This window comes from Rhinopithecus bieti, unplaced genomic scaffold (genome assembly GCF_001698545.2).
Source record: "Rhinopithecus bieti isolate Rb0 unplaced genomic scaffold, ASM169854v2 scaffold_3040, whole genome shotgun sequence".
Taxonomy (NCBI): Eukaryota; Metazoa; Chordata; class Mammalia; order Primates; family Cercopithecidae; genus Rhinopithecus; species Rhinopithecus bieti.
Genome location: NW_016804657.1, coordinates 7,464,869 through 7,482,173, shown reverse-complemented (window position 1 = coordinate 7,482,173; position 17,305 = coordinate 7,464,869). Strand labels below are relative to the sequence as shown.

General features: G+C 42.0%; 1 protein-coding gene across 3 annotated transcripts in view; it reads right to left on the bottom strand.

Moving 5' to 3' along the window:
- Positions 1–17,305, bottom strand: part of CD101 (CD101 molecule) — a 38,511-nt gene that overhangs the window by 15,326 nt on the left and 5,880 nt on the right. For all 3 annotated transcript variants that reach the window (XM_017869816.1, XM_017869818.1, XM_017869817.1), the window contains exons 2-7: positions 14,150–14,530; positions 12,434–12,850; positions 10,592–10,978; positions 7,036–7,419; positions 5,943–6,347; positions 2,533–2,943 (exon numbers count right to left, since the gene is read on the bottom strand). In XM_017869816.1, coding sequence (XP_017725305.1) covers positions 2,533–2,943; positions 5,943–6,347; positions 7,036–7,419; positions 10,592–10,978; positions 12,434–12,850; positions 14,150–14,530 — 2,385 coding nt within the window. The remainder of the gene's footprint in view (positions 1–2,532; positions 2,944–5,942; positions 6,348–7,035; positions 7,420–10,591; positions 10,979–12,433; positions 12,851–14,149; positions 14,531–17,305) is intronic.

Genomic DNA, 17,305 nt, shown 5'->3' with positions numbered 1-17,305 from the left:
CATTTATTTATTTATTATTTATTTATTTATTTATTTTATTTTATTTTTATTTTTTTGAGATGGAGTCTCACTCTGCCGCCCAGACTGGAGTGCAACGGCACAATCTCAGCTCACTGCAACCTCTGCCTCCCGGGTTCAAGTGATTCTCCTGCCTTAGCCTCCCAAGTAGTTGGGATTACAGGCAGGGGGCTAATTTTGTATTTTAGTAGAGACGGGGTTTCACCATGTTGGCCAGGCTGGTCTCGAACTCCTGACCTCAGGTGATCCACCCGCCTTGGCCTCCCAAAGTGCTGGGATTATAGGCATGAGCCACTATGCCCGGCCCTAACACATTTATTAATCTGTCTTTAAGAGAATAATTCTGTCTGATCTTGGACTCTTTCTTAGTTACCATGTTTACTCTCTCCTTCATGGAGAAGCACGTGGAATATTAGCTTATGTGATACTGTTACTGTTTCCTTGCCTCAAATTACTTCCTATTTTATTGTGATCTGGCTTCCAATCCCATCACTATACTTGGCCAGGGCCTAATTTCCCAGTTCAAGGGACCCTCTAGTCCTTTTCTCTATGTGGTTTTTGTTACTGGAGTCCATTTTCTCCTTGAAATTGACTTCTTTTTTTCCAACCTCAGAGAAAATATCCTTCTTACAACTCTGACCAGTCATTCTCAGCATCTTTCTGGGGCCTCTTCGTTAACTTGTTCCCTAAATGACGTGCACAACTAGAAGTCCACAGCCACGCCAAGCCCCCAGGTATGTTCTGCTTGACACTTGCAGTATTTTAAAAGAACTGGGCCAGGCGCAGTGGCTCATGCCTGTAATCCCAGAACTTTGGGAGGCCAAGGCAGGTAGATCACGAGATCAGGAGTTTGAGACCAGCCTGGCCAATATGGTGAAACCCCGTCTCTACTAAAATTACAAAAATTAGCTGGGCATGGTGGCGCATGCCACCAGTAGTCCCAGCTACTCTGGAGGCTGAGGCGGGAGAATTGCTTGAACCCGGGAGACGGAGGTTGCAGTAAGCCAAGATCACACCACTGAATCCAGCCCGAGTGACAGAGCCAGACTGTCTTAGAAACAAAAAAAGAATGAATTAGTTGTGGACATTCTTAAACTGGGAGATGTTACCAAAAAAGATTTTAGGCATCTGTAGATATGCAAAAAGATCTGACAACACGGAGTCCACATTTGTACATGGGAAGCACTTGAGCTAAGCAGTGGCTGCCTCCTGACGAGGGGCATGCACATGTGGTCAAGGGTTTGGCATGGATGACTGGGAGACAGAATGCCAATCACACAGATGGGAAATGCAGAAGTACAAATGAGCATGGTGAGATGGCAGAGATGCTAAGTGCAATTCAGGGCATGCTGAGTATGGGGGCATCCAAGTAGAAATGTACAGCAGGCAGTTGGGGATGAAGGCTTGGAGCTCAGGAGATCAGGACTAAGCACAAAATCTCAGGGTTATCATCTAGAACGTGGTAGTTGAAACCAGGGCAGTATTTAAGAAATTCTGAGGAAAGCAAAGAATAAGAAGCAAAACAGGCCCAGGATCTGTCCCTGAGGAACACACACATTTAGCAGGGAGAAGAAGGGACTTGAAGAACATAGAGAAGGGAAGCCAGAGGGCAGGAAGAGATCCCATACCAAGCTGCTGTTTTGCCCTTGTCCCACCAGACTGGGAGCTCCTTAAGGGCCAGTGCTGTGCCTTCTTTATCTTTGTATTCCATTGCCTAATACATAGTAATGCTCAGTTATCATCCTTTTTTTTTTTTTTCTTTTTTTCTTTTAACATTACCTTGAAAATAGTATTTTAAGCACCAAATGAGATCAACTTCTCTGCATTGTGCTGTTGGATCTTGGCCAGTTCCCGAACCTTGGCTGTGACGTTCATTTAATTTTAATCAACACTGGAGGTGACCTAACCTATGCTGAGAGACCTAATCAACCCTGCCCGCATTTAGACAGTGGCACTCTTAGACCAGTGCGGAACTTCCATTGCATTTTTAAAGATCTCCTGAGGAAGAGGAGACTCCTTCAGTAAGCCGTTCCAACAGTTAACTACTCTTATTTGCCTTATGTTTAGGCAGCTAAATGTTGAGAAGCAATTTCTCCACACATCCCCATAGAGTTGTACAGTTTCTGTTCACAGTGGGAGAAATATGCTTCGTATTACTCTTTCTCTGCCAAATTACAGTACAGCCCCACTGGAATGACACAGCTTGTTATTATAGAGATCTGGAGATACGATACCCTGGGTAGCTGCATAGACCAGGCTGCCAGGCTGAGAAGTGAACCAATCAAAGGGATCTTGCTTCTACCTCAGCTCCCCAAAACCTCAGATTGAATCACCTTAAGTGACCTCCCCTCCTTTGGTGGACTACCCGGTCCTGCAGTCATTTGTAGGTGGACACTGTTCCTATGACTTTAGGTCATATTTTTACTCCCACATAATCACTCCATAGAAGAGCTGCCCAAGAGAAAACAGCCATCAGACAGACAGACATTGTGAGGATACACCCGCAAGGTTTACCTGTGGGCTTGAGTTTCAATTCTGTTAGTCCTGACTTCTTTTCTCCAAGCTTGTGCCAAGTGCCATTTGTAGACAGGAGCCATTCCTCCACAACACAGTGGTATCTGCCCTGATCGCTGTCTTCCACATTCAGAATGTGCAGCTGAAATAAGTCTTGGGAAACCTTCTCAGTATGAAATTTTTGTTTTCTCCATGGGGTGTGAAACTCATCCCCAGTTTTTATAACATTGGTTTGGTCCACCTCCAGGATCTTTAGCCAGGAGGCATTAGTGGAAATAGGAGAAAAATACCAACTAATGGCTAACTGAAGGTTTCCACTGGACCGGGACAAGATGCTACATTCTATATCAATGTTGGAGTTGATGGAGAGCTCTTGGACTTGACTCCTTGAATTCACTTTTAGCTTGCTATCTAAATTTAAAAAATGGAAACAGTTACTTTGCTACAAAACAGAAAGTTAAGGTAGTCGAGACATTAGAGGTCAAGTATGATACTGCATCCTCCCACCATCATATGGGTGAACTCCCTCTACAGTAGCCCCGCTCACTGCTCATCCAGCTTGAACAACATCACTAGCTGACAAGGCAGCCCATTTCATCTTTGGACAGCTCTGCCACTCCAGAATGCTTTCTGATATCAAGTTAAATTTTATCTCTTCATGACTTCCATCCACTAGTCCTAGTGCCACCTGTGCTTGATAGGGGTGGTGTGGTAGAGGGAATGTCACACAGACAACCCAGTATCTCTCTTCCACATGATACTGTTTCAGTATTTAAGCACAAGCATCTCTTTTGTCATATTTCATGTATCAGATTGGGAGAAAGTGGCCCTGTTAATGCTGTGTTTGTGTGTTTACTATGCAGAGTATTTCTGGATTCACAATTTTCAAACTCTAGTTGTATCTGCCTTCAAACAGGGGTAAACAAAAGGAAGTTGTACATGAGTGATTAAAACTGTGTGCATCTTTGCGGCCACTTAACTGTAGAAACATCGTATGGATGTGGAGTCAACTAATCTTTGACCCCAGCAGCTTTTCTGCTTTGTCAGAAAGATGAGTGACAATCCTTGTTCCCAAGTCTGCTTCTCACGTCTTGCTCACATCACCCACTCTACTTTTGTAACTGCTTATTGATGTTGCCAGTAGGTCTCTTTACTCTTCCTTCAGCAAACATTTATGAAGCACACACTATATTATGTGCCAGACAATTCCAGGCCCTGTGGATATCTTCCCTCAGTGGCTCACACTCTAGAGGGAGACAAGTACAGGGACAGAGGCTTAGAGATGGTGCCAAGTGCCATTTGTAGACAGACAGCCACTCTACCACAGCACAGTGATATTTGCCCTGATCTCTGTCTTCCACATTTAGAATGTGGAGCTGAAATAAGTCTTGAGAAACCTTTCTCAAGTATGAAATTTTTGGTTGTTTTGTTTGAGATGGAGTCTTGCTCTGTCACGCAGGCTTGAGTGCAGTGTCATGATCTTGGCTCACTGCAACCTCCACTTCCTGTGCAGAGTGATTCTCGTGCCTCAGCCTCCTGAGTAGCTGGGACTACAGGTGCACACCACCACGCCTGGCTAATTTGTGCATTTTCAGTAGAGACGGGGTTTCACTATGTTGGCCAGACTGGTCTCAAACTCCTGACGTCAAGTGATCCGCCTGCCTTGGCCTCCCAAAGTGTGGGATTACAGGTGTGAGCCACCTCTGGCCTCAGTGTAAAATTTTTGTTCCTCATGTCACTCATGTTAAGTCAGAGGTATGTAGAAGTGCCTATCTGAGCACACAGCAGGGTCTCCTAGCCCAAATACAGGAGCGAGGGGAGACTTCCTGGAGGAGATAATTCTGAGCTGAGTCTTAACGGTTTATAGGAATTATTCTGATGGAGAAGAGGTTAAGGATTTCTGCACAAAAGATGCAACTTGACCAAAGATTTTGAAAGTAAGAGGGAACATGGACCATTGAGGAGCTGCAAGTAATTCAGTGTGGCTGAAGCTCAAATTCACGATGGAAAGTTGAAGGAGATGATGCTGGAAAGACACAGATGTACCAGATGATAAAGGGCCTTGCATGTCACACTATGGGAGTTTAGATACAAGGTGAACATAAGAGTTGTGATGACTCAGGTTTTCAACTTGGGTCACTGATGGGGAGTGGGGACATAAGGGGCAATGTAGAAGGAAGAGCTTTGGATGATAATGGGGGGTTTATGTTTTGACATAAAAATGAGTGCAGACATGTCTTGGAGACAGCTGGATATATGAGTCTGGAGATCAGAAGAGAAATTGGTCAAGATAATGAATTTGGGAGTTGTGAACATACAGGTTGTATCCATAGGTAGGGATGAGTCCATTGCAGGAAAGCGTATAGAATGAAAATAGATCAAAGCTAAGAATAAAATCCAGAGAAACTATTTTCTTTAAAGAATAAATCAGTGGAGGAGAAAATCTTGTGTCATGGTGCCAAGGAAAAAGGAAGTTTCAAGAAGACAGATTGGGGCAGCAGTTGCAAATACCACAGAGAGGACAAATTAATTAAGCATGAATTCAAGAACAAGGGGATCATTACTATTACCAAAAATGTTGCACAGCGGCAGCGAGAATGACAGTGACCACGTTTGAGCATCATCTTGGTATGTCAGGTACTCGGCATGTTATATATGTTACCATATTTAAATTGCACATTAACAATTTACAGATCAGGTAACTAAGGCTTGAGCAGATTAAGTGGCTCATCCAAAGCTGTTCTGCTATCCAGTGATTGTCAGAACTAAATAATTCAATGTCTCTCCATCACTCTGTCCTAAGAGAATGCAGACTATGAGAGAGAAGATACATGACACAGCAGAACTTTGCCTAGGTGGTATCTCACTTTTAACTCCTGTGCTCTATTATCAGTTGATGAGATGGATTATATGTGATTGTAATAATAAATTTTCTGACTCTTATACATTAACACCTTACAAATAAGTAGGTGGATGTATTCCAGTGGAATTTACCTTATCCCTACCACCAGCAGAGACATTGCAAATGTTTACTAATTGGTAAGGCCTGGACAGTGACCAATCCAAAACGTATCTTCTCTCCTGGAGCCAGGTCCTCGAGGCCCCCTGCTGTGCCACGTGGTACCCTTTAGTTGCTGGATGGTGGGAACTTAGAGGAAAATGGGGAATGGATAGAGAGCAGCAGTTAGCCAGCATGGAAGGTGTTTCAATGTTTTAACAACCAGTGTGGCCAACCCATGCATACTAACTCAGTGTTAACCTGGGTATCATTCATTATGTGGTGCTTACTTAGACAGAACAAATATGGGAGAAAGTATTTTATGTTTTATTGTTATAACTTACCCAGAATGGGAGGCTTGCTATTTATTTGTTTGTCTTTAAAGCAGGGATTAATTTCAAGTCACACTTACCTGGTAAAGTGACTGCTATTCTCAATGGGTGAGAGATGGCAGAAGCCCTCGGAGGTTGGTTGTTGTATAGGGAATTTCTGTCATAAACTTCTACTTTACACTGATACACTCCTGTCTCTTCCTCAGTGGCATCATGGACTAGGAGTTGTGAACGAAATAAAGACTGTGAAACTTTCGTCTTCTTTTGGAACTGGGATAGGAAATTCCCCCATTCAATAGTGCCATTGTGGGTGATTCGAATAAGCTGGTGGAAGACGTGAGAGCTAGCTGGCCGGAACTGCCACGTCACAGTGAGTGGCACCTTGAGGTCAGAGTAACCAGTCCCCAAGACGCAGGACAGGTCAAAGGTGTTGGTTAACATCACTTGTGGCTGACGGCTCATCAGACTAACTTGTAAACTTGACTCTAGACAGAAAAATGAAACATAATTTCTAATATGTGTACCAGATTAAAATGCAGCACTTTCAAGTTTTTCTAGTTGCCACCTCTTTGAGTAGGACCACGCATTTTGTACATTTGGAGTTTCATATTTTATAGAGTAGAAGTTGATTCTTAGGACAGTCTGTCCTGAACTCTGACCTCAATTTTGCAAAGTTGATCCTCTTCTAAGACTGTTCCCAGCAGCCACAACAAATAGGCAGTGTTTCCCCAATCTGCTACTTAGACAGCTGCTGCTGAGTGGGTGGAGCACTCCCCACCCCAGATGTCTGGCCTCCTTCCCTTACCCCCATGCGTGGGTTCAGTATCAGAACCCTTTTTTTTGCACATGCTCCAATGGGCTCTGCAATCCCAGGGATGCAGCTCTCAAAAGCCAGAAGATATGAGGCTCAGCTATACTCATCTGTAAGCTGATTCATAAGGTTTTGTTTTTAACTTTGAACAACAATTTACAAGCTGCACCCTAAAGATGATCTTTACAAAGATGAAGAAACTTTAAAGATTGATTGACAGTGAGGGTAGCCAGAGACTATGCTCTGTGTCCTAGGGTACACATACCATCACTGGGGGATGCAGGATAACACGCAATCCAATTCCACTGCAGAATGAATTGAGTGATATACAGGTGCAGAAAAGGACTTCCTCTGACACTTACCCAGAGACTTTACAGTAACCGAAATCTTCTGAGTCCAGCTCAGATCTCTGGCCTGGTTCCGAGACTTCTCAGATACTCTGCACTCATATGTGCCACTGTCTGTGATGGCAGTGAAGGTGATCTCCAGCTGGAAGGTGGCCCAGTCCACTTTCTCCAACCTTGTGTTGCCATGGTAACTGGATCCCCCATAGGAGGCACCCAGCTGTACAGTGCCGTCCTGCCCCATGCCAGCCACAAACTCGGGCTGTGTCTGGTCCTGTGGGATGTGCCACCAGCTCACAGACAGGGGACTTTCAGCTCCACCAGCCTTACAGAGAAGGGCGAGGGTCTCTCCTTCCCACACAACTTGCTGCTTATTCTTGATAGACACCACCACACTTCTTGCTGTGAGTTACAGATTATAGAAGAAAAATACTGTTTTAGGTAAATAAGAAATTTTCTAAAATACAGTGAAATCTCATTAATTAGGACTTGACTAGTTTGTGACAAGTCAAATCGGGCTGTTTCCTCTTGCACCAACCTCAGGCAAAAGATTTGCCAAACACTTAAACAGTGGAAACAAGATAGCAGAAAGAATATCGGAGGATGTATTTACCCTTAAACTATTTATTTATTTCTAAAGACTGGGTCTTGCTGTGTTGTGCAGGCTGGAACACAGCACTGTGATCTTAACTCACTGCAACCTCAAACTCCTTGGCTCAAGCGATCCTCCTGCCGCGTGCCTCAGTAGCTGGGACTAGAGGCACATGCCACCACGCTGGCTAATTTTTAAATTTTTTGCAGAGATAGGGTCTCTCTTTGTTACCTAGGCTGGTGTTGAACTTCTGGCCTCAAGCAATCCTCCTGTCAGCCTCCTAAAGGGCTGGGATTACAGGCATGAGCCACTGTGCCCAGCTTACTTAAGCCATTTATCACTTGCACGTATTTTTTATTAGTTTGTTAAATCAACTCTTCCTTAAGGATATCTAGTTGGCCAAACATCTGGTAATGTTTTAGTATATTAATTAGGGTAGATATAAGAGCCTGAAACTAATAAAGCTGTGTTTATTTAAATTTTTAGTTTTTTAGAATTCGGACCTTCACAGTTCAAAATGATCTTCCTCTTTCTTATCTTTCCCTAATCAAGCTAATTGGTTTAGTAAGTGGTTTGAATGAGGAAGAAACATTGTTAATTACATCTCTGTTCACAATATTACTATAAAAAACAATTACTTGGGGGGAAAATACATGTATATATACATATACATTATATATATAGATACACATTGTTGTAAATAGAAAGGCTTCTTATGTCTAAACTACAGTGTAAAACCATAAATGTAAATTTGACTCTCAGATAGGAAATTCAAGTCATCATTCAACAAACACATTCATTCAACAAACATGAATTCTGCAAGGTCTTGTCCTGGTTGCTTTGTGAGCAATGTAGAGATACAGCAGGAGATTGTACATTCTGGGCAGCCCAGCACTAATTTAAGGCCACAGCTCCTGGAGTCAGAATTGCCCTGGGCAACATATTTGACCTCTCTAAGCCTCAGTTTTCTTTTCTGTAAAAATGAAGATAATAATAGTGCTCACCTTGCTGCATTGTTGAGAAGACTGAACAAATGGCACATGCAAAGAGCTTAGCCTGGATGGCTAGGGAAAGTACTTAGTAAAGGTTGGCTGCTAGCATTAGTGTTTAATGATAGGCTCTGGCAAAAGCAGAGGTAATTCAAAGCAAAAGAGGAAAATAAAGTAGAACTGGCATTAGAAATCTAAATAGGATCTAAATTTGTAAATTGTTCTTCCCTGCGGAGGAAGGAGTTCAGTCTTTGACTGTTTTATGCATACATATACATAAGTAACAAAGACAGAATGAAGGTTAATGTCCATAAATATGTTTTTAAAAAGAGCAAATCTGCTTTCAAATTTAATTTTTTTCAAGTTAAAAATAGACTCATAACTGAAGTTTAGAAATTGGAGGGGAAATTATTACTCATAATCTCACCACTTTAAGATAATGTGATTTAGTGATGATTAGTTTAGTTTAAACTAACATGATTTTTTTTTTTTAAATGATGTTTCCTTAGTTCATTGTGGCCATTACTGCCTTTTGGTAAGAAGTAATAAACTTACGAAATGTGTGTAAGTTACACATTCACAACGGTAATGGGTGATTAAAATATTCATAAATGATAAAATGTTGCTAATACTTCAAGTAACGTTTGACTTTCAAAACAGAATGCTAAACAGGATCCTTAATAAATTTGCTAATAACTTTTTCTGTGTCTACATAGTAAGCCCAGTGTAGACTCCAGCCTATACAAAGAACTATTTTTAGTTTTAGAAGATGACCCTATTGATAGGATTATCAGCTGTGTACCCTGAAGTTCCCCTTAGGGTGAAATTCCCACATACCAGGTTTACAAAAGCCTGCAGATATGTTCCAGAGAAGGCTGAGATGCATAAAGTAGAAACTTATCTCTGCATAAATATGTAAACCCCACCTATATTGTTTTTCCTTAATTCTAGAAAGTCAGACCAAAAGTTCAGTGTGAAAGCGAACACAACATACTTCCTGGCCTGCCACTCCAGGCCAAATCGGTGCATCTTCATTCCTAGTAAATGGCGTATTAGAGAACATGAAAGGAAAATTTATCTATCTTTGGAGATGTCTCCAATAAGCCAGTGCAACAAGGACATCTTTATTTTCAGCTCAGTTTTTGAACATTGAAAACATTAAAAAAATTTTGGGGCAATTAATCCTTCTGGACTTTGAATTTAAACCCAGCCTAGTGAATCCTTATATTAGTTGTAGATTTGTCTGTTTTTCTCCACACAAAAAGCAATGATTATTCAAACATGTTTAAGGTCGCCCAACCTTCATAAAGTAAAGGTAAACTGCGTGGTTTCCTCAGTTCTGTGCTTGCAGACACTCAGAACCATTTGGACCGGCGTCTCACCACATCACAGCAAAATGCAGAGGATGGAGTCTGCCCACTATCAATTCAATTACCTCTTCGTTTCTTACTGTGAGTCAGAATTATGACTAAGTACTATCTCCCACACCAGGTCAACATAGTAGGAGATTAACAGAAGGCAGTTGAAAAATGCCAGCAGAGTCTCAAGGTAGGATAACATGGGTGTTCATTCCCCAGGAAGGAGGACAAAGTGTAGCTTTTTACTCTTAACCTATTCATATCACTCACACACACACACACACACACACACACACACACACACACAAAGGCAGAGGGCTTAGACTCTAAGCCAGCAAGAAGGAACTTAAAGACCATCTAGTTGTGTGCCATCATTTTACAGATGAGGGAGCTGAGACTTAGAGACGTAAAGTGGTGTGTTCATGGTCGCAGCCTAAGTAAATGACCCAGGAATAGGACTCGGGTCTCCAGCTAGTTTGGGTGCCTTCCTTCACTCCACTCCACTCCACCTCCAATGTGATCTGATTGAAACCTGCTCTTCATGAAGATCCCCATTGTATCCACAAAGGGGTCTTCTACTGACAAGGGGGCATCTGAAAGCAGCCCAATGCATGCCGGGTCTTGACTTCACATACCTGCTGGCTTCCTCAGGTGCACGTGGCTGTCTGGTGACTGCTTTCTCTGAAGCACCTGCCAGGAAGCTGTGTGTGTTCTCGTGACCTCTGCTACCACACATCTGTAGGTGCCTTCATCCTCTGGGCCCAGAGAGAAGATCTTGAGAGAGAAAGCTTTGGGGCCTAACTTTGAGACCTGGAGCTCTCCTTGACTTGCTCTCTCTTTGTAGTCATTCTTCAGGCCCAGGACTCCACCAGCATCAATGTGAGCAATTTCAGTCCCATTGAAGAACCAAATGCCTTGAAGCTGTGGGTCACGGCCACTGCCTACAACCAGGCAAACCAGTTCTAAGGATTTCCCTTCAGCAAACAAGCTGTCAGCTGTAATGTTGACTTGAAAATCTTTCACTGGGAAACAAAAGCAAGGCAGGTACTTAGAGAGCCCACAGCCTCTGTCCTTTCAGTACAAGAGAGAGATGACACCCTCTGGAAGGATGCCACAGGGATCACATTTTATGTGCGAGTTCAGCTCTATACTGGTAGGTAAACCAAAAAAAAAAAAATCCTTAGAGTAAAAAACACTCATGACTCTTCCTTAAATCACCCAGAAAGGGCCTCATGGTTTTGCTGAATGCCATCTTAGTAAGGGCAAGATGTATGGCAGGACAAATGTATGATGCTTACAGTAATGTATGCTTTTAAATTAAAATTAAAATATTATATACTAAATTAAATAATATATATATTAAATTAAATATTTTATACTGAATTGCTGTAAATTGTGATTTCTTACTCTCTTTTTTGGCTAAGAATATCCAGCAGAATTTTCTGAAGTTAAAAAGCACATGTGATATTGCTCCATAGGACTCATGAGTGTAACTTGGATACTTGAGGCCAACAGGACAATTTTTAGTGGAATACAGTAACACTCTTTTTAGTCAAGAAAAAAACTTTAATGATCCACCATTGGATCATTGCTTTTAGCAATGGGTATACAGTATATAGTTTAGTAACCAATCCTGTTGGACAAAAGCCTATAGGGAGAGACCAAGAATCATAGACAAGGCCTTTATACTTGCTTTGACAAAAATGCCAAAAGATTATGAAAAGTGACAGCAGGCCGGGTGTGGTGGCTCATGCCTGAAATCCCAGCCCTTTGGGAGGCCGAGGCAGGAGGATTGCTTGAGCCCAGGAGTTCAGGGCCAGCCTGGGCAACATAGCAAGACCCTGTCCTTAAAAAATTTTTTTTAATTAAAAAAATGATAAAAAAGGAAAGTGACTGCATTCCAAGTTGGGAAAGGGGGCGGGTGGAAGGAAATCCTAGCACTGACGAAGACAAGGCTTCATGTTGGAAACTGGAGCTACTCTGAGGCCCAGCTGTCTGTGCTGAGTGGGCTTTGGAGAGAGACAGGCCTGCCTTTGAAGACCAGCCCCACTCTCACCAGCTGGGTGGCCTTACGCAGCGCATCTAGCATGTCTGAGGTTCAGAGTCCTCATTTTTAAAATGGAGACTCAACTACTTGCCTCATAGGGTGGTGGTTACAACTAAATTAGATAATGTAGATAATGTGCGAACACAGAGACTGGTAAAAATGGTAACAAAACTACTTCCATGACTGGCTTGTGGAATCAATCTCACCACTGAGTAGACCTTATCCCACAAAGAATCTGTGGGCAGAGCCAAAACTGAATGTCCTCCCTCTTAGTTATGCTTCTCAGATGACAAAAATACAAAATCAAATCAAACTTTCTAGCCAATTTTTTTAGAGCCAACAAAGGATTAGAACAAAAATTAAAACATACCTCATAAATACCCACTACCTAATACTAGTGTATTAATGAACTTCGTAGGAAGATAATTACCTGCTGGCTGGATCCTCAGAGTGGTTTGATCGGTCTGCTTTTTAGTGATGAATATCCAGGTTTCATCTGGATCCTGAATCCATTCCATTGCTTCACAGAACAGCTGACCCTGATCTGAGGATTGGAGCCTCTCTATGGACAGCCTGAACGTAGTGGCCCCCAGTTTGTTGAGCCGTACGTCACTGGCTGCAAACCGGTCTGTATATAAGGGCCCAGGGACCAATATAAAATCTTTGGAGAGAGAAATAATCTTGGTGGCTTGGCTTCCTCCTCCATCCTGTGTTAGGTACCAGGTGACAGAGAGGTGTGTATGTTGGGCTGTGGCTTTTGATGCCTCACAGGTGAGGGCTAATGGCTCACCTTCCTCCTTACTGAGAGTCTGAGAACTCATGGTGGCAGAGAGGGTATCTGGAATAACTGGAAACAAAGGAGTGATAATAATGTGACTGGCCCAGTGCTTGTCCAGTGGGCCTCCTTAGGTGAAGATGGCGCCCCGAGCTACCATATGTAAAGCACACAGACTTTGAGTTGGTTTTCCACTTGCCATATGCCTTCCTATCCATATGCTTTCTCTGTTGCTAATGGGAACACTGGCATCTATGTATAGTCTACGGAACTTGGCAAAGTAAATGTCTCACCAATGTGTTGACCCTCACTTTGATTCATTAGCATAGGCTGTAACCAATTGAGCTACTCAGACACAAAGCATGTCACTGGGACAGAGAAATCTTAGATTCTGGTCCTACATCCGTCCCTACTACATGGACTTGGGCATGTCACTTCACCTCCCTGGGCCTTAACCTGCTCCTCTATAAGGCTCTGTAATAATGTAATAATGTCTGTTAAAATGTATCATTTAGAGCCCAAATGCAATCTTTACTAAAGTTTTGGTAACTGTCTTACTACCCTACCGTTCTTGTTTACTTAAAATGAAATCACACAGCCTAAGCTTATATGAAAGCAACACTTAGATTTAATCAACCAGTGTGACCGAGCATCTACTCAGTGCTAGCCACTGAGTAGAAGCTGAGGATGTGATGAGAGAGAGGCATACAAACAGCCAGTTACCATATAACCGGATGCATGCTGATAGTAGTGGTATGAACAGACAATCTAAAAGAAACAAAAGTGGGAATTCTGCCCAAGCAGTCAAGATGAGTTCCACAGAAGAGGCAGTGTCTAAACTGGGTCCTGAAGTATATGTAGGAGTTTGTTAAGCTGAAAAGGGGGTGATAGATATTCCAGACAAAGGGACAAAGTGACAACTGCAAAGACTATGACCCTTTCCCAATATATAAATATGTTTGAGAATGGTAGTTTGAGAATAATCATTTCTAAGTTAATGACTTATCACCTATGGTACCAGCTCTCTTGTCAAATTACTCTTCTGCCTCCAAGCAGAGACAACACAGGGAGAACTCTCATAGCTTTGTTGAATGCTGTTGCTATTAGCAATCTATGGATAGCTGTGGACAAGGCCTTGGGAAAACCACACACCATCTAAATATGGCAAAGATAATTGAGAAAAAGAAACATAATTTTAGAGAATATGAGATACCCCCTTGTGACATATCTCCAAAATATCCACAAGGGTATATGGGCTCTTTTCCCAAAGAACATGGAACAATATAAAGCCATGTCACATTGCAAGATATTGTGATGGTGGAGACTCTGGCTTCTCAGGGGCTGGCGAGCAAAAGTGGACAAGCAGCTTACCAATTAGATTAGTCTTTGCACTGTAGCTCCCATAGTATTTCTCATCAGTGTTTGGTGTGTGACACTCATACTCGCCAGCATCCTTCATCTGGAGCTTTGAGATGTGCAACAAGACTGAGTTGCCCTGGACCCTCTCCACGTAGATGTCTCCGCTTCGCACCCGCTGCGTATATACTGCGTAAGAGAAGGCAGCATCCTTGGTGCTAATGATCTGGACTTCCTGGGTCGGGTTTGTTGGCAGGTAAACAGACCACTGGAAATGCTGCTCAGAAGGTCCCTGGTGGCCAGTTACATTGCAGCCAATGCTGACTGGGTAACCTTCAGCTCTAAACAGTGGTCCTTTCTGAACTGTTACTTCTCTCTGGCCAATGCTGAGCTTAGCTTGCAAGTAGAAGAAAGAAAGGGGAATAAAAAGAGATTAGTGTTCCCGTTCCCAGTGTACCACATTATGTATTTCCTTGTATTACAATTCTGGTAAATGAGATCACAGGTTATTAGCTATAATCAACTCAAATGTTCAACATCTTCTTCAGGCTGAGCAGCAGTGGAATCGCTTGATGAGTTAATTGTTCTTTTATAACTTTAACTTCTATAGTACTCTTCAGTCTCTTAAAAAAAGTTTAGCTTCATCAATGTAACATGACCACTTCTATAAAACATCTGCTGATCGAAGTGTACTTATTTTAAAGCAAATAAATGTATGACAATTTTACATTATTTTATGAAAAAAATTGGCATATACTTCCTCAAGCCTCAAATTCCAGGGTGCCTGGTGCCATCGGGCAGTTCCCAGAGAAGTAGTTGCTGGAGATGCAAAGTCTAGGGCTCTGCCCTTGGTGCCATGATTTTTCTAGCTGGTTGGTTGAACTATTTGTAGCTCCTAGCCAGGTCTGTTGCAAGACTAGCCACAATTAGCATCTGAAGAGGCAGCAGCACTTCCTTTTTATTCTGTGGAGGGTTTTTTGGTTTTGTTTTGTCATTTCTTAAAGAAAGGGTTTTACTGAAAAGCTTCCTAATAGATGGCTGTAAAATCCAGCAGGTTCTGGGATTAGAATTTATTTTAGCTTTGTTCTTACCAAAAGTTTTCCGTTGGGAGTACTAGGGAATGTTTTCTATTAGAACAAATCTCAAGTATTAGGTCTAAAGGAAAAAAACATGATTAAATGGTAACATTTCATTTGACAAATTTTTTAGATCAATCATTTTTCAGAAATCAAAAAGCATATCTTTACTTACTATGATTGATATTAAAGGCTAGTTCATTTTGTGTTGCAGAAAGGACAAAGACATGCCACAAGGGTGGCCAGTTCTTTTACTAGGGGCCCAGGGTACAGTAAAAGGAAAGACAGGATTGGAAGACATCGGAAGGGCCAGACAGGGAGAGATTGCTGGCTTTATGGAGTTAACTGAACAGAGTTCATAAGAAGAGGAGGAAGCAGAGCCTCTGCTGCATTTTGTGACTCCACAGGGACAAAGAGTAAGGAGACTAGAGTGGAAAAAAAAAAAGTGAGGGAAAGGAAAAAGGACATTACAGAGAACACAAAAAGACTGAGTATAGGAATCTGGGATGAAATGAAAATAGTTCTAAGGGATAGAAAGGAATACAAAAAAGGGCAAAAGGGAAGAAAAGGTAAGTGGTCACCTGAGGCAGTCAGGTGCATATATCTCATATATGTATGCTCAATCTAAAATTGGGAAACCAACCAACAGTCAACCAACTAGTCAGCCAACCACACACATTTCTAGTAATAATTTTTTTTCTTTTTTTTTTTTGAGATTGTCTTGCTCTGTCACCCAGGCTGGAGTGTTGTGGTACAATCTTGGCTCACTGCAACCTTTGTCTCCCAGGTTCAAGTGATTCTCCTGCCTCAGCCTCCTGAGTAGCTGGGATTACAGGCATGGACCACAACGCCCGGATAAGTTTTGTATTTTTGTAGAGACAGGGTTTCACCATGTTGGCCAGGCTGGTCTCGAACTCCTGACCTCAAGTGATCTGCCTGGCTCAGCCTCCTAAAGTGCTGGGATTCCAGGTGTGAGCCACTGCACCCAGCCTCTATAATAATTTAGAATACACTAATTTATTCATAAGTCCAAATTAATGTGACATATTTATATCATGCTCTTTTTGTAATAAGAATCCAGGAACAGAAGTTAGACCACCTTAGGAAAATGTAAATTATTACTTACCAACAAGTTATACTACAGTGGCAGTTTAAAACACTTTTCAGCAATGCCATCTTAGAGAAATATGTGTACCAAGCTATGTGTGAAAGAATATGCACAGCTACACTGCTCATTAAAGCCTCAAACAAGATACAACCCATATGTCCATCAACAGTAGACTGGATAAACTGTGGTACAGTCATAAAGTGGAATGTTATATAGAAATAAAAATCAACAATTACAACTATTTGCAATAACATGAGTGACTACGTTCAATGAAAGATACAAAAACACTTCTGAATCCTTGTGACTCTATACAGAATAATCCTACTGTTTATAAAGTTTAAAAACAGGTAAAACCACACTGTATTGCTTAGTGATGCATACATAAGGGGTAAAATCATCAGCAAAAAACTAGGAAATGACCAGGTGAGGTGGTTTATGCCTGTAATCCCAGCACTTTGGGAGGCCAAGGTGGGCAGATCACTTGAGGCCAGGAGTTTAAGACTAGCCTGGCCAACATGGTGAAACCCCGTCTCTATTAAAAATACAAAATTAGCCAGGCATAGTGGCAGGTGCCTGTAATTCCAGCTATTACAGAAGCTGAGGCAAGAGAATTGCTTGAACCTGGGAGGCAGAGGTTGGAGTGAGCCAAGACTGCATCACTGCACTCCAGCCTGGGCAACTCCATCTCAAAAAAAAAAGCAAACTAGGAAGTGGTTATCATGAAAGTCAGGAAAGTGATTGCGTTGGGGGAGCGTCTGTGATTTGATGGGGCACACTGCGGGCTGGGTGGGTGCTTCTAGGTCTTGGTGATATTCTATTTCTTGACCTGGTAGATATTATGTAGATTTTACTTTTTACTTATTTGTTAACCGAAATTTATGTTTTATTAATATTTTCTTATGTTGTATTTCACAATAAAAATATTTTTTAATGTGGCTTTTGAGGTACCATTAACCTACTTATATCAAGGCATGTTTCTACAAATGA